This window comes from Anoplolepis gracilipes, chromosome 9 (genome assembly GCF_047496725.1).
Source record: "Anoplolepis gracilipes chromosome 9, ASM4749672v1, whole genome shotgun sequence".
In the NCBI taxonomy this organism is placed as follows: domain Eukaryota; kingdom Metazoa; phylum Arthropoda; class Insecta; order Hymenoptera; family Formicidae; genus Anoplolepis; species Anoplolepis gracilipes.
In genome coordinates, this window is record NC_132978.1 from 7,411,086 (window position 1) to 7,436,701 (window position 25,616).

At 31.5% G+C, this 25,616-nt stretch overlaps 3 protein-coding genes across 10 annotated transcripts in view; all 3 read left to right on the forward strand.

Annotated features, from left to right (window-relative positions):
• The window catches only part of LOC140669440 (uncharacterized), a 388,002-nt gene extending 379,292 nt beyond the window's left edge, over positions 1-8,710 (forward strand). For 6 of the 8 annotated variants that reach the window (XM_072899282.1, XM_072899286.1, XM_072899287.1 and 3 more), the window contains one exon: positions 135-8,710. In XM_072899282.1, coding sequence (XP_072755383.1) covers positions 135-417 — 283 coding nt within the window. In that variant the 3' untranslated portion in view covers positions 418-8,710. The remainder of the gene's footprint in view (positions 1-134) is intronic. The other 2 variants (XM_072899289.1, XM_072899288.1) reach the window with 1 other exon arrangement.
• Positions 8,711-19,279: 10,569 nt separating this feature from the next.
• Positions 19,280-20,577, forward strand: Rps16 (ribosomal protein S16). The gene is made up of 5 exons (XM_072899152.1): positions 19,280-19,363; positions 19,458-19,502; positions 19,593-19,724; positions 20,177-20,291; positions 20,375-20,577. The coding sequence occupies exons 1-5, from the start codon at positions 19,355-19,357 to the stop codon at positions 20,518-20,520; spliced, it is 447 nt and encodes a 148-aa protein (XP_072755253.1). The 5' UTR covers positions 19,280-19,354; the 3' UTR covers positions 20,521-20,577.
• A 477-nt stretch (positions 20,578-21,054) lies between these two features.
• Positions 21,055-25,559, forward strand: Clbn (Nuclear export mediator factor NEMF homolog Clbn). Its single transcript, XM_072899471.1, has 10 exons — positions 21,055-21,332; positions 21,658-21,829; positions 21,930-22,132; positions 22,218-23,296; positions 23,373-23,553; positions 23,675-23,973; positions 24,055-24,244; positions 24,350-24,668; positions 24,758-25,020; positions 25,097-25,559. Exons 1-10 carry the CDS (start codon positions 21,277-21,279, stop codon positions 25,293-25,295), a joined length of 2,961 nt encoding a protein of 986 aa, XP_072755572.1. The 5' UTR covers positions 21,055-21,276; the 3' UTR covers positions 25,296-25,559.
• The last annotated feature ends 57 nt before the right edge of the window (positions 25,560-25,616 follow it).

A 25,616-nucleotide genomic window follows, 5' to 3' on the forward strand; every position in this document is an offset into this window, starting at 1 on the left:
TTACTAAGTCTACATACGTACGATTTTACAACCAGGCATCATCATGTATTATAGACTTCGCAACACTAGATTGCGTATGTGTTCATATCGATGAGTGAAGCTTACTTAACGTTTCAATTATACTTTTCTTTCAGAGTTTTCAACAAAGTGAAAAGCAGAAGTGCGCACATGAAATCCCACAGGCCAATACCCTTGCCCGATTCAACGGGTCAGGAATCTAAACGACCGGCACAACAGTCATCGAAAGCGCAACAGCTGCAACAACCAATGTCATTGCAGCAAAACCAACAGCAACAACAATCGGACAATGTTATACCGCAAATTCAAGATCATCAGCAGCAACTGCCCGCGAGTATCAGCGACAACAGCGCCCATAATACAGCACATTTATGCCGTAATCCAACGAGACCCCCATAGGACAAGATTCAAGTAATTAAACTTAAGTTACCTTAACGAAGGCTGTAATGTACTATAGAGAAATAGTATGGTCGCGCACGGTACTAAAGCAGGCTCTTATTAAATGATCGCACAATTGTTACAAATAACGCTGCAGGAATATCTTTTTACGAGAACGTGAAAAGGCTTTTGCTCACACGAACGGGCAGGCTGCGTGATAATAAACTTCCACGATAGATAGTTCCGAAAATACCTCCGCGAATACCTCCTCTGTATGTGCGAATCTGTGCAGGAGAGCGTGACTGGTAAATTTATCCAACCAGACGCGGACTAATTAGATTTATGCGACTCATATGGAGAATAGCATCGGCCGTTCAAGAAAAGACATCTATCGTTAATGGAAACTAACAATAAGTATTAAGGAGTCGTAGAACTCGTAGGGTTTAATGGCGCAGCGGTAAAAAGATCTTTAACCATGCAATCATAATATTCGAGCTCTGTTCAACAAGGAGACAGGGTACTGACCGTAAACATCTTCCTTAATGTGGAAGACGAGATTAGCCGGCATCAGCATAAGAAGAAAAAAATCATCGTTGAAAAATGAAGTGAATGTATAAGACTTTGCATTTTGTTGAAGACAAAAAAGTAAATAACGAATGTTTAACATGGCCTAGAAAAATCAAATACAACTCGACAAGTAAACGTACGGAAACGTACACACGCCACTGTCGCCACAATGCTGACTCAAAATATGAAAGAGATTGACGTGCACCTACAATAAGCGCCTAACGATTAAACGCGATTTCAGTGTACCTATTTATTATGCACGTGAAATGTTCTCAGATTGTGCCACAAGACATTATTGTTACTTGTTGCCTTTTCGCAATTTTTTAAAAATGTTTTAAATTGTTTTCTCTTCCGATTATAGCCGGAATCAGTTTGTATGAAACCGTATTTTTCAGATCATGTTTTTTTGCCGAAGTACAGATGTTATAATTTGTAAATTTTATAGTCGCTTGAAAGAAACTATTGACGTTATTAACTTTTGGATTAATTACGTTTACAACGTTAATATTAATATAATCTGAATAAACACTGATCAAATCATGAAATAAATTGCGGTTTGTCAACAGATTCCGGAATGTAATGTACGACTTGTTGCATGTTCGCTCTAGTTTTATATTTAGTTTAAATATCATTAGCATATCTAAAATTTGGATGAGGATAAGTAAGTTTTATCATGCATATGTAGAAGAGATTTGTTGAAATTCCTTAGTTTCTTTACCTCTGTTACTTTTTTTTAGTAAATTAATAGTACACAATTGCATAAAAAATTTAATATATATGATATATACATATATACATATATACATATACATATATATATATATATATATATATATATATATATATACATATACAAATATAAATATGTATAAACGCAAATTGATGTAATTGAGGAGAGATTTCGTTTTAGCTTATAGACAAATAATCATCTTTAGGAAGGACGTTGTTCAAGTTTCACTTTAAAAGCGTTTTCCTACATCGTCGATACTAAAAGTAAACCAATGATTATACATATGCCCATGCATACATATTATACATATGCACATTCAACACACACAGACACAAAATAGAGAATATTTATTAAATAATATCAATAAATTTCAATGATCATTAAAATAGTTATATGTACATAAGATATGTACATGTTTGTACATATAACGTCAATGTCTGTATGTATAATTAAAATGAGGTCTATGCAAAAGTAAATAGGCTAGGTTTTAGATTGTTTTAGGAGGGATCTATACATACATACACATTCGTACATAATCATGCATACATACGAATACATACATATATGTGTGCGTAAAAAAAGTATATATAATATATGTCACTTCATTTTCTATTTTATTAGAGACTACATGGCAAAGCTCTTGTAAAAACAATAACTCTAGTTAGTACAACAATGTTTTTGAATTTTTATTTTCCGTTCAAAAGTTATAATAATGATGTTCCTGTATGTAAGATGCCTTAAACAATCAAAAAGATTTAATTTGTTTTAGTATATCTGGATAACACATTGAATTTTTTATTACTCTGTTAACATCGTCGTATATTTCTTCAATTATGTTTTCGAAACATAAGATTACCACTTATCAAATAAAAAGTAGAAAAACGTAAATAATTTTAAATGTTGCGGTGTCTTTTTTTTGTTTTTTAATAAATTTTTAGTTATTCATGTATTTGTGTATATATATATTTTTTCCCAGTTTAAAACAGACTTTGCGAATGATGTCTGCTACAAATTTAGTAAAGAATTAATTTAGATTATGTTGACAGATTGTTAGCAGAACTACAACAGAGAGATTGTTGACATAAGATTGGCAGCAGAAATCGAACAGGATTTGCAGTCAATTTATAACCCTTGGTTGGTTTCTGCTGCCAATCTGATTATATATCAAATTGCGCACACAAGTAGATCCTGTCCGGTTTTACCATCAATCTGCTGTCAGGTTGTGTAAGCAAATTCTGCCGACAGATCACAAGCCTAATGTGGACAGTTGACGTCAATTTACTAACATTTTTGAATCTGTTATCGATCTGCTTATTAATACATATAGGAACATCTCTTCCTCACAATCATTTAATCATTTAAAACATGCATTTAAAACAAAAAAAAATGCATTTTATTAAAACACAAACATACCTATATATACGTACTAAATATTTTATAAAGAGATCAAAATATATTTATATTGAAATTTTATTTATATATTGAAACTATATATAAAATTGTTATTTGAGAGAATTGCCAGTCGTAGATGCTCTAATTCTACTCTTAAAGACATTGTTATTGTTAACATTCTTCTTCTTATTAACTTTTTTATCATTAAATGAATCATAGATGGCCACGTACATATGTACACATTCACACAATACATATATACATATATACATATACATAATGTACATTTTAACTTTTTAAACTTTTCTCAAGTAAACACAAGTGACTGAGGACGCTTTAAAAACTCTGCCAAGTCTTCACAATTCGTAAAAAAAAAGTCTTTAAATCTTCCATTTTTATTTCCGTCAAATGTAAGCTATGATTATAAAAGAAAGTCTAATTGTTGGAAATATAGGGATTAATCTTCCTTATGACATTAGACATTCAGAGAAGCGTGCACTTTAATCTCTATTCTATTTCTATGTGTGTGTCTCATTAGTCTTCTCCCCCATTTACAAAAATGTAATGCAAACTAAACATCAAATATTCCGGCCACAACATCTGCATTACCATCTATTAATTTACAGACAAGAGACTAATATATAAGGGGGTATCACCAAGGGCACTAATTTAATGCTCGTCTAATATTATTCAAGAATTATAGTAATTTGTTATTCTTGTTAACGGCCTATAATAATTACATGTATGATTATATTAAATATCTTGGTAATAAGTAAAAACTTTTATCTACTTTAATTCTTTTGTGAATACATTCGTGATATCGTAAAATTATATTTGTAGATGTTTATGTGATAAATTTTTAAGCCCACGGAAATACTCCTTTGTAACCATATTAAACTAACTAAATCGTTCTGTAATGGTTGAGTACAGTGGCCTTCAGTACAAGAGAAAAAGAGAGAGTGTAGTATTAGAGATCTATATACTATACTATATAAGATTCTAGAATTTCGAATCTTAAAGTTAGTTCATTTAAGGAGTAAAATTGTTATGGATTTCGACCACGGCTCAGTGGGTGCATAGGTCGAATACAACAAAATTAGCAGACATATCATTTAAGACAATACACTTGTTACAGAAACTAAGTTTCTACTAATATAATTATTATTATATGTAATCTAACTCTTAATCAGACTTAGAGCTTCAAGGGAATGGCGTAGATAGTAATAAATGAAACATGAAATAAAATGTATTGATTCTGATCAAATCCAGAAGGTATAAAAATAAATAGTATAAATAAAAAAATATATATATTTTAACAATAAAAGTTTTTATTTGTTATAGTTTATTCTGCAAATATGTTATATTTTTTGTGATTTATTACAATTTTAATATAAATCCAAATGAATCTATACTGTTTAATTTGATTATAAATTCTCTGTAGAAAAACTGGAATTGACTTCAATTTGGCAAATATTTCTTTTTCTTTTATGTTAAGATGAAACTATACTCTGGATTTAGAACAGTAGCAATATGAGATACAGTACTGGAGGCTACTTATTCAAAATATAGGGAAGGCATGAAACGAAGCAATGAAACTGTAACGAAGATATGCATGAATTGTACAAACGAGTCCCTCCACGTCACAGAAAAAAATGATATATATATATCTATACGAAGAATATATATATATATATAACAAAATGATAACTATGTGATGTATTTAAATGGTATGTGGTATATGGTATTACATATTTGTACATAGGCGGACCCGTGCCATCAACTAGTGAGTTGTACCGATATTGTACTGCCATAAATCGAATAGCGATAACATCGAGTGAATGGATCTGAACAAATCATCGATAAATTTGTACATGGTACTATAATTTTTGTTTTTGTGCTCTCGTACGTGTATGTGATTAGACGATTATAACTTGAAGTTACCAACTTAACTTAATGGCTGTGCAAATGGAGCATTTTGCACTCATTGACAATTATTAAACAGTTGTATTGCTTCATATTTTACATTTTATTGGATAATTAATATTCGATATGAACAGTTTATTCATATCGAAAATTACTGTTCTGTTGTTATTATATTACTCCTATTTAAGTTGATGCACGTTTAGACTTATGTTGACACAAGTTACATATTTAATTTGTTAAAATACTTATTCATGTTTATTTTCAAAATCCCATAACAAGCTGACAAAAGACATTAATCGTGATTAATAATATCGTCTTTGTTTTTATCATAGACGAGACTCTCTTTACTCCTATATTACTGAACTAACACTATATAATAAATTAATGATTAAAAAAGATACTGATATCCCGCATTCGCAGTTGTGGGTCAAATTAAAAATTTACACACACGTTATATAATTAGAATTGTCGTTGGATGGAAGAAGCGCAAAATAATCAAGCAATATGTAAAAGAGAAAAAGCCAGACTTCTTTTCTCGGCAACGAATACTTTTAAATTTATTATTATTTCCTATATGCAAATAATTGTAGAGCTAGTAATGTTTTGATATACTAAGTTAATTTCATAATTATTATTGATAATTTATTTTGGTAATTATTATTATTTGGGTAATCACTATTGTAGAGTAACTATTATACTACTTATTCTGTTGGTTTAAGTAATTTTGCGCGCAATATTTTCTACAGAATGTTCAATGCACGCCATAGCTTCTATGTTCATAAAAAAAAACTCTTTGATAATTGTTAAATAATTTAGTACTGGTGGAGTTTAATAAGTTGTGGAATATATTGGTACAACTCGATGAAGAAAGTGTAGCGTGGTTATACACCTGAGGAATGTGCTCAAAATATTGTATTAAAGAGAAAAAAAGTCTACTAAATGATCATCAACGTTTATGCAAAATTACTCTTAATAAGTGAAAAAAGTTATTACGGATTATTGATATCGTAATCTATCGTCCTCTTACCTATTATCTACTTTAATGTCTATCTCTATATGCCAGCATGGTTCTTTGTACTCTTCTATTTGATGTTATACTATTCTCTATTAACTTTTACTACGGAACGTATTGTTAATAGTGTTTTTAATGTACTAGAACATGGTCAGCTGTAGGAGAGTCACGCACATGTCACATCGAAATTTATACGAAGACAGTTATTACGATTATTAAAAAGATAATGGGATGCGTTGATCGTGAGGTGTAGCGCGAATTCTAACATATAATTGCATAAACTTTGTATTTCTATGTATCAAATATTTAATGTCATTCATATATATTTTCCGTATTATGTTGATATGTAAATTTTTATCTCCATATAAAATCTTTAAAAATGTATTTAAGATTTATTTCCATTGTTATAATATTTAAAGATATAATTTATCAGATTGTCTTAGCATAATTCCTATGCGAATTAAAATACTGAACAAATCTAAAGAGTAAAAAAAAATGTGCACGTTTGTACAATATATTTCCCTCTCGCTCGTATAAAAATATTGTCGCAATAATTCTAATAGAATGAAAGAGGAGCACATGCTCGGTAGCAATATACTCAAGTGACGCGTTTGTACTATCGTTGTTTTCTCATATTTCTCTCTGCTCAACTAGATATTACCTATAAGTATATCTATACATTTAGAGTCCACGTTATCTTAGCTACTTGTCACCTAATCAGATTCTTGCCTTGCTCAAAGAGACGCGGGCACGGACGAAGTAAAACACAATTATCTCTCTTATCCAGATTGTGTAATAAAATCGCTCAAAAGTTGGTGCCATAAGCAATATGGACAATATATTATTAAATGCGTTATAAGTACGTGTGGACTAACTACAGCTGGCCGACTAAGTTCTGCTTTAAAAAGCTCGATAACAAAATGCCTTGCAGTTGCCTTCCATGAGTGATCGCGAAAATTTAATATTATTTTTATTTCTTTGTTTGACAATATTTTTTCTTTATAAATTTACGCTTTCAAACAATTTCAAGGTTTTGATTTTATCTTAAATTTAGCTATTACTTGATTTTTAATTTAATATTAATTTTAATTTCTAATAATAGTCAATATTACAATTTGCAAAATTTTATCTATTAAAAACTCTCATGTTTGAATGGATTTTCCTAGCATCTACTATGATGATACTCGCAATCCACTTTTGGCAGGAAGCTGCAATGCGTTGTTTACATACTTAAGCACAGTTCAGTCAATTTTAAATGCGATGTGGTATCGAGTTGCCGACGAAAGCCTAATTTAATCTCCTATAAAGTGATATCGATGAACAAAGAAAAAAGAGAGATAAATTCATTGAGGAGAAAAGAAAAACCCCAAAGGAGGCCTCTAGAACTCTACGAAGAAGCAACTCCATCACATTAATATAATCTTCGAGAACAGCACAAACGATGCGGGAATTATCTGCGAATGCGAGGACTTCGAAAATTCTCTGATGCGTTAAGAAAATTAGCACACTTATAAAACTTATAGGAAATCATGTAGAGAGCTTGTAAGAGTTTCCACTAATAATTTTCATTGTTATCGTGGATTTGGCAATCTTTAAAATCGACGACTTGTCAATCTATTGATCGACTCATAATTTTTTTATATGTGAATTTTTTTCAAGCTTCGATAAATATTAATTCCTTCGATAAGCGACTTTAATGCATGTAGAATGTGAAAAATAGTTGATACATGTTAGCAAAGTGGATAAAAGTACATTTTATATACTTAGAACTCGTTTATTTTATCGGAAGTGTTTGCGGGGTAATTTTCGATTCCTCTTTGTCCAGGTAGAAGCCGCGTTATAATCTGGTTCGTAATCTGGCAGAGTGTAGCATCGAAATAAGATGCGGATTATAAATGAAAAGCGAACTCGAGTTATTGGGATTGCGTCTGATTATAAGAGTTAATCGAACGGCTTAGTCAGGTCAACGAGCGTTTGCGCATCAGTATTATATGTTGAAAAGCGATACTTATATACATTAAACTAGTGATTACATCGCGCATACATATATACAAACCATTTTATTCAATATATATATATATATATATATTTGTATATATATATATATATATATATATATATATATATATATTGAATATATGGAGACAAAGCGATATTACTATATTATACACATGCATATATTGACTCAGATGGTAGCATATGTGTATATATGTATCGCTGCGTACATATGTATACATACGCTTACACAATATATATTTATATATATATACAAAATGGAATATGATGTACAGAGAGACAGAGAAAAAGAAAGAAAGAAAGAGAGAGAGAGAGAGAGAGAGAGAGAGAGAGAGAGAGAGAGAGAGAGAGAGAGAGAGAGAGAGAGAGAGAGAGAGAGAGAGAGAGAGAGAGAGAGAGAGAGAGAGAGAGAGAGAGAGAGAGAGAGAGAGAGAGAGAGAGAGAGAGAGAGAGAGAGAGAGAGAGAGAGAGAGAGAGAGAGAGAGGGCCGTTCGGCCCTGTAATTGCTGCGTTAAATGTCGATGTTGTTCGTTAAAAAAAAAAAAAAAAAAAAAAAAGAAAAAATACAGAAATCCCACGCTTCTTCTGAATCGTGAGTGGCGGGACTTCGGTACATAATCAGTGGCGATTATGAAGTAAGCACAGCTGATACATATATAGCCACATGTAATCATCAGAAAAAAAGAGAAAAGACAGATCGGTGTTTATTTAATAGTTCGCGATTTTCAGTTTTCGCAAAGTACGCACACAAGACGGAAAAAACGAAATCAAGAAACTCGCGAAGAACATCCAGAAACATCACTGACCGATTTGCACCAGTCATTGTCGAACATGTAATCAAATAAAAAACAAAGAATCAAAGAAAAATACGTTCTGCGTAGATCGACGCTACATGTTAAAATATATAAACATATATATATATATATACTTTCGACCGATCGGATCATTATAGATCGGCTTTCTTTAGGGGTCCGTGTTAAAAAAAAAAAAAAAAAAAATATAGGAAAGGCATAAGAGGAAATACCGAAAATCCTGCCTCACGACAGCACGAGCATTAAGTGTACCATTAAACTCTACTACTACGATGATAGGAAAGCGAAAAAAAAACGAGTGAAAGTGCGATCGCGTACGTGTCTGCCTGTGTGTACGAGAGCGAGAAAGAGACAGGGCGAGGAGTTTTAATACTGAGATGTAATTGAATAATCTAACCGTCGTTTATAAATGAATATATATATATATATATATATTAAGACAAATACTGAATATATATAAAGTAAATATATATTATATATATTATTACTGCATTGCATAGATAGTATATATATTATATGTACGACATATACATATATATATGACTATTTTCTTCTATGAATATTGTGTATGTGAGGTGAGTGCTATTTTCATCGTACGTCGGAAGACGCACCGCGATCTGTGACAAGACGCGAGATCTTCGATAATGATTCTATATAGACGCGAGATTCTAGATGAAAATCTTCCTAGCTTCTTTCTCATGAGAGTAAATATTTTATCTGATATAATAGAAAAAAAACGAATGTTTAAGACAATTTTAATAAATATTTTAATAGGAAAGTATATATACATATATATATTATTATAGAAGACAAAGCTATCTTCGTAGATTCACTATGTAACATTGTACTACTTCAATCAACTATAACATTCAACATACGTCCTCAAAAGATTTCATTATCGCGTCATATATCTTCTTAAAAGTTGGATCGATTACGAATTCTATGTTAAGCTATCATAATTATTGCTCTTCGATAGCAATATCTATCTCGCATTGTCCGCCGCGGCGCGTCTTGCGCCAGCTATCTCAACACCGAGCTATACCAAAAAGCAAATTAATAACAAAAAAGACATGTATGATGTGTAAGCCAAGTGCCTTGTGTTCTGGTAACTAATCGTTGACTTTTAACTACGATATTAGGGGAAATGAGAACGAGAGTGAGAAAGAAAGATAGAAAAGCGATGAATGAAGAACTTGTCAATATCAGCTTACGCAAGTGTAAGCATGTTTATCAATAAGAGAGAAATTCTTTTTTTCTGTAATTGGATTAATGCAGATAAAAGAAAAGAATAATATTGAGAAAATCACCTATTTGATTCCAGCAAGTACTTTGCGTTGCAAATCCAGCGAATCTAATAGAATTATCCAAATTGCATTTCACTTTGTGTATTTCGATCGTATATATTTAAAGATATATTTTCTACCATGTTCTATAATAAATTAAATAATTATAATCTTTTTACTCTTCAGCTAATTCACGAAAATCGAGTATATATTGCAAGTTATATATAGCAAAATGTCATTTTAATTATAGTTGACATTATTATACTTTATGATTTTCTAATTTTTGGGGAACAGAAAAATTAATTTTGTATCTTGAATTTATAATTCCGCATTAATGACAAATAGTTCTAGTCCATTCTTATTGTCAACTGCTGTCAAAGTTTAAGCAACATGCTAACATTGTGCCAAAGCAAATTAGCGATAGCCAACGTGTGTACCTGGTTCCGCAATTTTACCTTTAAGAATTACAAGTTCGGTTTTAACCAGCCAATTTCTCCCTTTTCACTGCCTATGTTTCCATAAGATTTTGTACAAAATACAATCTTTCTATCATTAATAAAATTATCTCGATGTTTTTGCAACGCATTGGCGAGATATTAACTAAATTAAATTTTTCATAAAACATAAATAATAATTACGAAAAATCTGTTTTCAATCCTACCTTGTTTTCATTACGAAATTGTAAGGAAGAACGTCTGAATCCATACCATCTAGGAGGGGCACCTGAAATTTCATTTAGCTTCGATATAACTTCCGTGATTTAACATATATGTTAAATATAATAATTAATAGAAAAATATTTATAGCATCAGTAATTGTAAAACATATGTGTATTACAATTTTTTTTATTGATTCATTTGCAAATTGATAGCACACGAAAACATTACTTCTTCAGGAAAACGTTAATAATCTTACGACGCAAGAAAATAAATAAAATCTCTGAGAGAGCTTTAAAATGTTTAAATCGATATTTGTATAAAAGAAAATTGTACAATTTTTTCATCAAGATTTTAATCACGGAGGTAACAGAAGCGAAGAATGTGTCTAGCAGTGTGTCGCCGGGATGTAAAGTGCGTGCGAATTCAACAGCGGGACGAGTAACTATCCATTATCTTAACAACGGTTGTTAATAGAGATACTTCTGCCGTAGCGCAACTAAGAGAGGCCCCGTATCGGGTCTTTTTCATTCGAAGTAGGCACTGTTTGGTGTTGTGATAAGAGGCAAAGAGTGATAGAGCAACAACAAAAAATTAAAAAAAAATAGTTGCAAGCGCGAATGAGATGACTGAGCGAGATGGCCGAATGACTGATGAATGTACATGTGCGTGTTTCTTTCCAGCGAGATTCTATACTTAATGTATATCTCTCAATTGTAAAACGCTAGCTATGTCTACAAGGAATTGATGTAAATAGTAGTTTCGGTAGATAGCAAAAGTGTCGTGGCCGAGGGAGCTCTGCATCCATGACGCACGGGGAAACCGCCTCGCAATTGTTTATCGATTAATAAGAAACTAATTCGCACAAGTGGCCAATATATTTAAGTTCCTTCAGTGATTGTGCAACTATTGTCGGAGGTGCCGATAATCACGAAATATTCGTAAGAAACGATATGAGTCTCATAAATGAAGAAAGGTCAATAAGCTAGATAAAGAATGTTTTTCTGGTTTTAAAATGCTTTTTGCAATTTAAAGTATTTTTACAATAGATTGGATTTCTACCAGGCATGATAACGTAATGATAACGAAATAGAAAATAGAGTAACCGAAGCGCATACAAACTCGTGCCAAAATAATAACAAGTTTTATGGCACTAATCTCGTTTCCTATGAATACAATTTATAATTAACAATTATACAATTTTGTGTGTGTGTATGTGATCGGCGAGAGCACTGACGAGATCCTCGATGAATGTGTCATGCGGCACTTCGCCTCATGGATGCATTGACGTGGATGAAAAAGACCCTAAGCAGACAATCTTCCGTTAGTTAGTCCTTTAAATGTGAGTTGTGGCACTTTGACTGTGGGTGTGAATGCTTACGGAAAGTATTAATTTATAAGGTGCAGATGTATGTAGAGAGCCCTGATCGTGTTAGATTCTGTCATAATAATGTTTTTTCTAGGTAGAATATAATGCGAATCTTTGTCGCACGGGCGCGACAGTGGATACGAGTGTGGACATTTCGTGCAAAATTCATTATACGATGCAAAATTGAGATCAACGCAATTTTTTCGGCAAATAATTCGAAGCGTAATCACTCGTAAAATTTTTAATTCCTATACGATGAGATTACTCTCCGATTATACTTATTATCATGAGTATCGCAAGGTACATAAAAATTTTAATTTTTGATAAAAATTTCATTCATATAATGGAATTAATTTTATCCATATAATAAATCATTCTAAAATTAATGAATCCGCACACGTTATCCACTTCAGCTCGTTTGTGTTGTTCTTGTATTGTTAACGTTTATACCTTCTTCCTAAATGATCTCCTTGTGCAATCGGTGCTGTAATGAAAATTGAGTTGTATGAGCGTTGATTGACATTCACGAAAAGAGGCGCTTTATATAACCTGTGCGATCACATTGAGAAACACTTGTTCCAAGGCATTTTCGACGTCATTTCTAGATGAGACAGCGATTTACAGCAGCATAAGCAAACTATCGCAAAGTCCATAAGGTGACGTTGGTACTTCCGATAACTTGTCGCTAATATTATTGTTCGCGAATACAGCGAGTCTAATTTTATTGTATGTTAAATGTACATCTCGTAATTATTGCTATCGTTATTATTGCGGCTTCCAGACTTATCACAACGAGTCTCAATGTACACTATTGTGACCAAAAGGTATGACGATGATTTTTATAATATCAACGTCTGCATTCGCATACATTTTTGCTCCCCTTGTATTCATAAAAATCCATAAAAATCCGATGACAAATAACGACGACGCTCAAGAAATTAAAGCGAAAACGACGATCAAGGGATACGCTTTCTCGCGAAAACTCAATGCCAGTATCTACTAATATCGGACATTATTCTTTCATCAATAATTAAACGATGCACTTTTGCCGGAAAATCAAACTGTATCGAGTCACACATCACGAATGAGTCGATCCAACTATCGCTCAGACTATCATGCTACACTGTCGCGTTAACATATATTACGACTGGATCAGTAAATCGTGAAGATCTACCTCCCTCGATCGTACTGATAAGATTGTCCTCGCACGAGCGTTCCCGAGAAAAACGCTCAACAATAATCACTGTGCCAAATTATAATCAAATCTAACCACTCAATCAAAAATCTCGAGGCAACGAGAACTGGGTCAAAGCCACAAATGCAGCAAAAAAAAAAATATATAGAGAGACTGCGAGAATCAAAATCTAGGCTATTTATAAATCTCGAGCGATCCGAGTGAAAAGAAAGAGTTAATCTTATTTTCCGTGAAATAAAGATAAAAAAATCATCACGTATGTTTACCTAAATTTTTAGATTTTAAAATTTTTCTGCGCTTTTAAATTTTCCGAATAAATTTTCAGGAATATTTCGTCGTCAACATCAAGCTCGAATTGTGTAAAATAAAAAGAAGAAAGATGACTCGTTCGTTCTTACTCGCTTCGCTTGTTCAACATCGATCGTGTTAAAACGCGTTCAAGCCTGGCTCGTTAAGAGCCTTTCGTAGATTTTCCCGTTCCTCAGCCACCGACCCTTTTTAAGATTTAAATACTTTTTAAGCGAGAAGAGAGAGGAGAGAGGCGCCTCGTGGCCCGCAGCGGCGAACGTGTAGTATGCAATAATAACATGTATAAAGAGCATGGATTTTATATGTGTCGTACTCGTACATGGAAAAAAAGCACCCTCACTTCCCCGATCCTTCTTACTTCTGATATCGATTAATTCAACGACTGCGTCGCGAGCTAGTACTCGTCGTACACATGATTTAGGGCTATCCTCGAGAGGCACTCTGATCTGTTGATATCATTCTTGACAATCAAAACGATGTTGAAGGTTGAACGATGTTTAATTTCTTAACGCGAACATAAATCGTGAATTTGTTAAAAATTTTTCGCTCATTTTTTCTCACAAAAAAATTATATATTAATGTCATTTTAATCATATAAATATATTTAAATAAGCTATTGTTTATTAACAATAAAATTAATAATATAATTATTCTTCTTGATAGATAAAATTAAGTTATACGATTATTGACAAACTCTCGAGATGGCCTTATGAAAAAAAAAAGCGCATAATCGAATTTTTTCCGTATATTAAATGCTGTTAACGGGTAAGCATGTATTGCACAGAAATGCAAAAATCACAGCTGCAGCTTTGAATAAGGGATAAGTGATCTAGAGAGGAATAACGTCCCGCTCGCGTGTGTCTGCGACGGCGATATCTCGCGAGGATTCTTCATGTATTTTTTAAGTAGTTCATATAAAGGAAACAGTATTTTAAGAAGTATGGTCAGTAACGGTGAAGCTATATGGATTCGCCTATTTAGCGGCATGTTTAATACTAAATGTAGCTGTCCGATTGCGAGTCTTATTTCTGCAATGTGAAAACCGCGATCATGTGACAAGAATTTTGGACACACGCATTTAGTGCTAAATGCGCGGCGAGAATATGAGCCATTAAAGATATGTGCCATTAATTATCGCTGAATCGTAAAGCGATCGCGAAATGTGTCACTCGGTGCGATCGAGATATCGAAAAGCAATCAGCGTCGTTAGAATGTCGATAATTTCGAAGGGATTATGAGCTGGTTTTATCGAAACAATCGTTCACCTTAATCTTGGTTTAATTGGCTTTATCATTTTCTATAAAACGAGAAAAGGAAGAAATGTTAATCTATAGATAAAGCTAATTCTCGATAAAGCCAGCCATGTAAGACACCCTTTATACTCGAAATTTATGGACGAGAGGCCTGAAAACCCGAAGAAAATCCTTTTAATCGCATCCCCTCGCTGGGCTGGACGAATATTTTCTTGAAAAGATACGCCAATTCCCCCTTGACTCTCTGAGCAATCTTTCCGCGCCGTAAGTTGTACATAATAATATAAATGTATATATACATATATATATTTATGATTGTCAAAGGTGTTCGCGCATATTTTTATGTATGTCAAGAGTGGGTCTCGCAATCTGCATAAATCGGTCGGTGTGTTGCTGTCGTGCTCGGTGTCGTTTACTTTTGTATCCCCGACCTCGTGCGTGTATATAAAATTGTAAGAGTATCCCTTTCTCCTTCACACTTGTCTTTCCTCGTAGAATATAAAATGAGCGTACGCGTACGTCCAGCTTTACAGCAGAGAGGAGAATTTCCTAGGTATCCGTTTAACAGTTGTATTATTTCTTTTTCTTCCCACGCGTCTTTTTTCGCGCACGTCGTTTTTTGGAAAAGCGACGCGGGTGAAAAACGCTAAAAAGGGGCTAAAAGATCGCGTTGTACGAGTGCGTGCGAGAGCGAGAGAAAACGAGAGAGAGTGATGGAACAACACGAAAAAAAAAAAAAAACGAAAGAGACGAGATACGAATGTCTGACATATCAATACGACACGATTCTTCTTGACAACCATATAGCAATACCTCTCCGCTCAATATAGTGTCGAAAAAAATTTAAAAAGAAAAAAAGAAGACATCTTTTGGAGCGTTTTAATCGGTGGAGGACTTTAGAAACTTCGTATCCCTCCTCCCTTCAATTAGAAGTTGTAGATGAATTTAGATATACTTTTGGCTTATTACCCGCAACTGGGAAAAGAGCTGAGATGCGAACGAGCCTTCTCATGAATTTCATTGTTAATTGAAACCTTCGGAGACTTTTAACAATTGCACTATATTTATGCTACCATGAGACGAAGATTTTGAGAGTCGTTGATGTAAGAATCGTCAATAATCCGCGGCTTCGATCAAACACTAAATGCACAGTTTATGAAAAATTTTTGATATTATTTAAACTGACGGTTCATCTTTTCTGATAAACCATCATTATTGAGAAATAATTTTTTTCAGGGTCGTCTTTCGTCATCGATTATGAAAATAATAATCAAAGCAAAAATCAAAACATAAGGACATTTATATATTCCTTATTAATTTTGCGAAATTTTACACGTATAGTTTATTAAATCAAACTACGATATATATGTATATATTGCCTTTTTTAACAATGTTACAATACAAAAATATATATTATACTATCATAAAAAAGAAAATTTTTTATGCGAAATAATTTTAAATATGAATAATAGCTTTTATAATGCATAATGATGATCATCTGCAAAATATGTAAATATAAAGACGACCCTGAATTTAATTATAACGTTAACAAAGAGGAAACATCACGGAAATAACGAAGCCATCTTTCGTGACATCTCCTTTAAAATAATATTAAAAACATGAGAAAAGAAAGAGAGAGGGAAAAATTGCACATTATTTATTCTACACTGTAATATAACAATCATACGTATGAATTGTAAAAAAATTTGCTAAATCAAAATAGTTTAAGTAATTTCAAAATGTTTTCGAACATAGCGAAAAAGATATACAGCAGGTGAATAGGAGCTAAATCAAAATAGTTTAAGTAATTTCAAAATGTTTTCGAACATAGCGAAAAAGATATACAGCAGGTGAATAGGATCCGAGAACAAATGGTACTTCAAAGTAATACTTTGTTCATTAATTTCTCTTACATTTATTTCAATTTATTCCATTAGTCTTTCGCTGGATAGCACAATTACATCCAACAATAATGCCTTTTCCAAAAAAATGTCTTCAAATTTAATCCGATTCACCAGCTGTACAAAAATGATTTCGTTAAAATACTCATGCCAAAAGCCACAAAGATAATTTTTCTCTCTCTTCCGATATCTATATCTTTATATACAGACACGCGTATACAAATACATACACACAAACAATATACGCACACATAGGTTTTCATGTGTCAAGTCTTGAAAAGGCATACACATCGTAAAGCACAGAATATACGCGTAGAAAATGCGGATGATACATCGAATTCAACAAGAAAGTCAGGTAAATCAAACCGGGAAAGTTGACAGACAGAAAAAAATTTAATCAAATAATAGAGCTGTCAATGGCACGGCGGAATGCCTGTCAAAAGACACATGTATGACGAGACAATGTTCGCTAGACGCAAGGATACGTACTACAGTACAAGGTAGACAAAAATGTTTGTAAGATATCGACTAGGTTTCGATGAATTTTCTTTTAAACTAGCACTAGTATGAGCGAAGAGACAATGTAAATGTGTGAGAGACCTATTCCTTTTCTGCCCCATACCCACCCTCTCGAGTCTCCGCGCTATTCTTTTTCTCCCTCTGTACGACGAGTGTAAAAATATCATGTAATTAACACACCGATAATATATATAAATATATATATATAAATATATATATATATATAGATAAAAATATATATATATATATACACGCATATGCGCACATAAACGCGTATACGCGCACGAGCGCCACGTGCGCGTGCTCGTCGTATACGTGCGTTATGGCAAGATGATTGATTGTGAGTCATTTAAATAATTGTTATATGTATTTTCTATATATTATGATAAAACTAATACAATGATATATATATTGAGATGACATTACGATACTATTAACTATTAAGTGTAGTTAATTTAGAGACTATTCGGGGATATATTATATCCGCGCCATGCAAAGCCGGCATCTCGGTGAAAAGTTGGATCGCTCTATAGTCCAACACTTTCTACAACACACTCTCCGCATATACTAAGAAAAAGAAAGAAAGAATTGCGTGCGTGTGGCACAGGCGAAACAAGTGAGACATTCGAGACGACACCCTCGTATCCCCTCCGACTCCCCTTTTTTCAAAATATAAAAAAAAAATATGAAATAGAAAAAAACGAGACGAGCAGACAAAAAGATAGAATAATAATGCGGTTAAACGCGTGGTGTCATCTCGGGTGTTTTATGGTAAAGAAGTTGACACTCGAAAAGAGAAAAAAAGATGCACATATAAACACATATACATATTACATAAACACACATGTACACGCACATACACACACTGAGTGAAGAAACCATAATGCGGAATTTGCAACAAAAAAATGTATTTTCTCACTCCCACTGCGCGAGGTGTATGTTCATCGCTACATCTTATTTGGAACGAAAACCTAAATATTATTATATAAAATTACTGTATAATTGTAACACGAAAATTGTTTTTCAAACGATATGGTATTTTTATTGTAGATATTATTATATAACAAATAAAATCATGATTCATTGTATTTAATCGTTGTTAATTAATTTACAATCTATCAACATTTTATTTTCATTTTTGCTTTTTCTTTATACAATTATTTTACATCATTTATTTTATTAAACTCACGTCAAACAGCGATTAACGATCTTGAATAGTTTTTTATCGTCATGGATCAATGGGACTGTCAGATTAAAATTATAAAAATAATGTTTAGAAATAATCTGCCTCTTACCTTGAGAAACCATGTTTAAACTTTGCCACATTTCCGCGGAAGATGAAGCATAGCACATTCTTATAAATTATATAGAAATTATGTACACTCAAACTATTAAAATTATTACTTAATTAATTGAACGGTCGTACAGCACTTAATTTGACACTCCCGACATTAATTTGCTCGTCCGAACTCATTTTATACGAATAAACACAAGCGAGAAATCCCGGGAATGCGACTTTACTCGATCTTTGAGACACTATAAATGCGCGCGAATACTAGCGCAAATGTGACGCGTATCTGTCGCGTGGCGCCCTCGACAGAAAAGGCGCCAAATTCAAACCACATTTTGTCCAGATTTTACAAACACGTTATTCGTACAAATTGATTTAAAATAGGTATAATAACAATGTTTCTTACACTTGTACTCGAACATATTTGCCATAACTTTATGAAAAATACAATATTATTACATTTAATTAACAAAAATTAAAAAGAAAATTAAAATTTAAGAGTCAAAAAAATTATTATAATTCGGTCTTTAAATTATTAGAAATAATCGTTATTTAATTTTAACACAATAATAACGCGGGTGAATTATATTCTTATTTGGAAATAGTTCTTTCGACTACACGAAACGATATCTCATTTGATTAACGTAGTCATATCGATGAAAACACAGAATGGAGTAAGACCGACTTCCTTTCTGTTCCTCTTCACCCAACGTGTTGTCAGGTCATCAAAATGCAGAAGGTAATTTTTAAGGATTATTTCTAATTGTAATATTTTTTCAATAAAAAGAAACATTGATCGAAAAAAAAATTGTAACACATAATTTTCTTTTCAGAAACAAAAAGAGCCGATCCACTCTGTACAAGTCTTCGGACGTAAGGTAAGTTTAACAATGAAAGTGAGGTTAAATTTGCGCGTGTCTTGTACTTACACGATGTAAATGTCTAATATGACTTCTTATCCGTGATAGAAAAGCGCGACTGCAGTCGCATACTGCAAACGTGGACGTGGAAATCTCCGCGTCAATGGTCGACCGCTGGAGCTGGTGGAGCCCCGCGTGTTGCAGTACAAATTGCAGGAACCTATTCTACTGCTGGGAAAAGTAAGTAACGATTAAGTATAATGCAAACATAGACAGAATTTTTTATATATAAATATTTCAAGTTAAAGAAATTGATAATTCGAATAATTAATTAATTGATTCATTTTCCTTGTTAATTTTTACAATTAACAGAAAAGATTAGTGCAAATTATTAGAAATGAATACATTCCTTTTACTTGTAGTCGAAGTTAATATTTATGATCTTTATTTCCCTAAAAATAATAGTTTATGATTAGAACAATAGTTTCTAGTCTGTATTCAAAACATACTTATAAAGATGTTAGTATATTGTTATCCAATAGAAAAATCTGTTTTATATAAAACACGCTACCATCTTGTAAGCATGTTCTGAATACAGGCCTCTGAGAATAAATGTGATTTTAAATACAAGCACAAGTGAAATGTAACTTTTTCTAGAGAAAGACACTATATTTCATACATTTATATTTCAGGAAAAGTTTTCTGGAGTTGATATCAGAGTGAGAGTGAGTGGTGGTGGTCACGTTGCACAGATCTATGCCATTCGTCAAGCTATTTCTAAAGCTCTAGTTGCGTACTATCAAAAGTGTAAGTATATAAATATTGACTACTTAAATATTGAGAGAATTATGTTATATAATGATTTATGTAATGTGACGATTATATTGTAGATGTTGATGAAGCTAGTAAAAAAGAAGTAAAGGATATCCTTATCCAGTATGACCGTACTCTTCTTGTTGCCGATCCAAGAAGGTGTGAGCCGAAGAAGTTTGGTGGTCCAGGTGCTCGAGCTCGATACCAGAAATCTTATCGTTAATTTCCGCAAACTTTACATTTTATTCATATTATTGAATAAAAAAAAAATTAAAATCTATATATTGTATCTTCTTTCTTTATGTACTACCTTTTCAAAGTTTTTTTTACATATATATAAACTAAATTATAATGTATAATTATAAAAAACAATTTTTTTAAGTTTTTTTATATAATCAAGAATTTTCTAATTGATTGAACTCTGTTTTATATATATATATATAATTAGCCAAATCTATCAGAGTATATATATATATATATATATATATATATATATATATATGCATTCTTTTAGATGTATTTATACATGTATCTAAAATTTATTAATTAATACTGTTTTTAATTATTTTTTCTTTTACTCATTTTATATATTTGATTAATAAAACTTTAGCATGTATAAATTTGTTTTGTTTTTAATTTTAATTATTTTACATGAATAATTCTATTTATAAAACTAGTATTGCACTATTAACATTCACTTTGGAGAAGAAGAATGTGTGTGTGTATATAATTCAAATAAAATATAATTTATATGTTGTTAGAGGCTATAATTTAGATAAAGATATGATAACAATCTTACATAAAGATAAATTTCTGATAAACACGTTTAAAGATTGATATGTACATTTCGCTTATTATGTATGTACGTGAATATACTCTAGTGCCTAGTGCGCGTAGCATCATATTGTGCAAGTAAAATACATCAGCTGTCATCGATTTTCAGTAAATTTTTCCAAGGGATAATCAAATTTGCTTAAAAATGAAGACACGATTTAACACTTACGACCTTGTATGTTCAATTACTGAATTACAAAAGTAAGTAAAAGATAAAAAGCTTTCTATTTCGAATTTTATAGGAAAATGAGAGATTATAACCAAAAATACACATATATTTAATCTTTTAAAACGTAGAATTTAGTTTAGTAAAAAATATAAAACTATATATTATCTTATTTAAATAAATGTTATATCGCACTTATTAAATTTTTAATTGCTATTATTAACTATTGTTATAAATATTGATATAAATGTTTTGCTATATATACTAATATAATATAAATTTCGAGAATACGAATATCACATATATTTCGAACTTAATGATTATATGTAAATTATTTTATGTTTATATAAAAATTTTTAGACTTATTGGCATGCGTGTCAATCAAATATATGATATAGATAATCGTACATATCTCATACGCTTTCAACGCAGTGAAGAAAAATGTGTTCTTTTACTTGAATCTGGTAATAGACTGCACACGACAAATTTTGAATGGCCAAAAAATGTAGCCCCTTCAGGCTTCTCCATGAAGGTATTTATAAATAAGAATTATTTTGAATTGTATGAAATAACTTCAGTATTACACAACGACAAATATATTTGTCTCGCAATCAATATAATTTTGTATACAGATGCGCAAACATCTTAAAAATAAAAGATTAGAGAGTCTCACTCAAATTGGTATGGATCGAATAATAAATTTGCAATTTGGAAGTGGCGAGGCTGCATATCATATAATTTTAGAAGTGTTTGATCGTGGTAATATAATCCTCACTGATCATGAAATGGTAATATTATATGTTTTAAGACCTCATGTAGAAGGAGATAAAATTAGGTAAATATGTACATTATATGCCTATACAATCTAGAATATATACATGTAATCATATAAAATATTAATAAAATTATATAATATCTAGATTTGCAGTGAAAGAGAAATATCCATCAGACAGAGCACATTCTGCAACAATGCCACCTATAAATGTAATTCATGAACGTATTCAGAAAGCTAAAGAAGGAGAGAATCTTAAAAAAGTGTTGAATCCACTATTAGAATTTGGTTCAGCTGTAATCGATCATGTTTTACTTAAAGCTGGATTTACTTTTGGTTGCAAAATTGGTAAAGATTTTGATGTCACTAAAGATATGCCAAAATTAATTCTAGCACTTGAAGATGCAGATAATATCATGGAGTATGCAAAAAAACATGTTTCAAAAGGCTATATTATCCAGAAAAAAGAAGCAAAATTGAGTCAAGATGGCAAGGAAACTTTCATGTTTGCTAATATTGAATTTCACCCTTTCTTGTTTGAACAGTACAAGAATCAACCATATAAAGAATTTGATTCTTTTGATGCTGCAGTGGATGAATATTTTTCCACAATGGAAGGACAAAAACTAGATTTAAAGGTTTTGCAACAGGAAAAAGAAGCTTTACAAAAATTAGAGAGAGTAAAAAAAGATCATGATCAGAGATTAATTACATTGGAAAAGACACAGGAATTAGATAAGCAAAAGGCAGAATTGATTTCAAGAAATCAAGTTTTAGTGGATAATGCTATACTAGCCATACAAAGTGCCTTGGCAAATCAGATGTCTTGGCCAGATATTCAAATTTTATTGAAAGAAGCTCAGGTAGTAGGTGATCCTGTTGCTACTGCTATCAAACAATTAAAACTGGAAACAAATCACATTACTTTGCTGTTACACAATCCTTATGAAGACAGTGATGAAGAATCTGAGCTGAAGCCTATGCTCGTCGATATAGATTTAGCCCAAACGGCATTTAGTAATGCTAAAAATTATTATAGTCAAAAAAAGTCAGCCGCTAGGAAGCACCAAAAAACAATAGAATCCCAGGGAAAAGCTTTAAAATCAGCAGAAAGAAAAACAAAGCAAACACTGAAAGAAGTTCAAACTATACATACAATTAATAAATTAAGAAAAACCTATTGGTTTGAAAAATTCTATTGGTTTATTACATCTGAAAATTATTTAGGTAATCTTTTTTTTGCACAAATTTGAATTACAATTTTATTAATTCTACATATTAATTTTACATAACATATATATAGTGATTGGAGGAAGAGATCAACAGCAGAATGAATTAATAGTGAAAAGATATCTAAAGGCAGGAGATTTATATGTTCACGCAGATTTAACTGGTGCCAGCTCTGTCGTAATAAAAAATCCCAGTTGCAATCCTGTACCACCAAAATCGTTAGCAGAGGCTGGTACAATGGCTGTTGCATACAGGTATACAGAGTTATGTTGATCTTTATTTTTACAATATAATAATCTTTAAATTTTTATATGTTCCTTTCAAAGTATTTTATGTTATTATATTATTATAATATGATTAATATTCTATTCATAGTATAGCCTGGGATTCCAAAGTAATAGCTAGTGCGTGGTGGGTACATCATGATCAAGTATCGAAGAGTGCACCTACTGGAGAATATCTCACTACTGGATCCTTCATGATACGTGGAAAAAAAAATTATCTCACACAAAGTCAATTAATCATGGGATTGGGTATGATGTTTCGTCTGGAAGACAGTTCAATAGAACGACATAAAGATGAGAGAAGAGTTAAAGTTGTAGATGAGGAAAGTGAGAAAGATTCGATAATTGAAGATGATAAAGAAATAGAATTAGAAGGTGATTCAGATGAAGGTAAATAATGCAATATATTTAAAATTATATAAAATTATTACGATTATTGATATATTTTTAATAACACACTTTTTTTCTTAGATGAAAATTTAGAAAATAAAAATACATTAAATTCAATTCAAGAGGAGGATCGTTTAACAGAAGATCAAGAGAAATTAGAATCATGTGCAAAAAATAATACTAATAAAGATTCCTGTCAAGAAGATGACGATGAAGACATAAAATATAAATTTCCTGATACACAAATTAAAATTGATCTTTCAGGCCCAAAGTAAGTTAATATAAAACTTTGAATTTTATCATTAGATTTATAAAACTTTTTTTATAACTAGAATCAATTAATATATACTATATGAAATATTCTTATACAAAATAGGGTAAAACTACATGTTGATAACAATCAACCTTTAATACAAATGCAAAAAAATACGGAAGAAAATGTAGTTTATTTAGGAGATGATAAGCCTGTTATAATAAATACATCAACTAAAGAGAAACATACAAAAGCAAAACAAAAAGAACATTTAATAGAAGAAACAGAAAAGATTGAAAAAAGTGACAAAAATGAACATGATAACAAAAAAAAGGAACAACCTGTCTTTAAAAGAGGACAAAAGGGAAAACTAAAGAAAATGAAAGAAAAGTACAAAGATCAAGATGAAGAAGATAGACGACTTTCAATGCTTGTTTTGCAGGTTCTATTTTCTTTCAACCTTATGTCATATTTATATGTTATAAACTTATTTATAAACTAACATATATACTCTTTTTCATGAATTCACAGTCAGCAGGTGCAGCTAAAGAAGATAAAAGGAAAAATAAAATAAAAGATCCATCAGGTCCAAAACAACAAGGGAAAAAAAAGAATCCAAAACCAAACGTTCCATTGCAGTCTGTGCACATTCCAGATAACATTGATGACGAAGACACAGGTCCAATTCCTGAAGTTGACATGCTTGATCAATTAACAGGAAAACCTTTCTTAGAAGATGAATTACTGTTTGCTGTACCTGTAGTTGCACCTTACAATACCTTACAAAATTACAAGTAAGACAATTGTTGGTGTAAAAATAATTTCTTATCTACAATAAGATATTACAATGAACTGTAATATTCATTTCAGGTTTAAAGTGAAATTGACACCTGGTATTGGAAAAAGAGGTAAAGCTGCAAAAACAGCTGTGGCTGTATTTCTCAGAGACAGAGAAATTTCTTCGCGAGAGAAAGACCTACTAAAGGCAATTAAAGATGAGACAATAGCTAGGAATATACCTGGAAAAGTGAAAATAAGTGCTCCTCAGATTCAAAAATTTAAAAAATGATTACCTAGCTTGAAATGTTAATTTTAACTTAGATTATTTAAAATTCTTCTACTATTTCCAGTGTATGTACAAAATTTGAGAATATTTTAAAAATTGTGTATCTTCTAATTATAAAATTCTTTGACATTTTGTTAAAATATTTAATGAAAAAAATGTTAATTGAAAAAAAAAATTACAATATATTTATGAGATTTGAAATATTCACTTTTGTTTCTTTTTGAAAGATCAAAATAAGAAACTGAAAACATTATGCATAGCAGTTATAAAAATAAAAATTTTATTACATATTTACTATTAGCAATAATTGATTCTATTCAATTG

Coding starts and splice junctions, on each gene's coding strand:
- Rps16 (XM_072899152.1), top strand. Junction 19,725..20,176: donor CTATTCTACTGCTGGGAAAA/GTAAGTAACGAT, acceptor TTTATATTTCAG/GAAAAGTTTTCTGGAGTTGA. Junction 20,292..20,374: donor AGTTGCGTACTATCAAAAGT/GTAAGTATATAA, acceptor ATTATATTGTAG/ATGTTGATGAAGCTAGTAAA.
- Clbn (XM_072899471.1), top strand. CDS start 21,277: ATGAAGACACGATTTAACACTTACGACCTTGTATGTTCAATTACTGAA. Junction 21,830..21,929: donor CTTCAGGCTTCTCCATGAAG/GTATTTATAAAT, acceptor TTTTGTATACAG/ATGCGCAAACATCTTAAAAA. Junction 24,245..24,349: donor ATTGATCTTTCAGGCCCAAA/GTAAGTTAATAT, acceptor TATACAAAATAG/GGTAAAACTACATGTTGATA.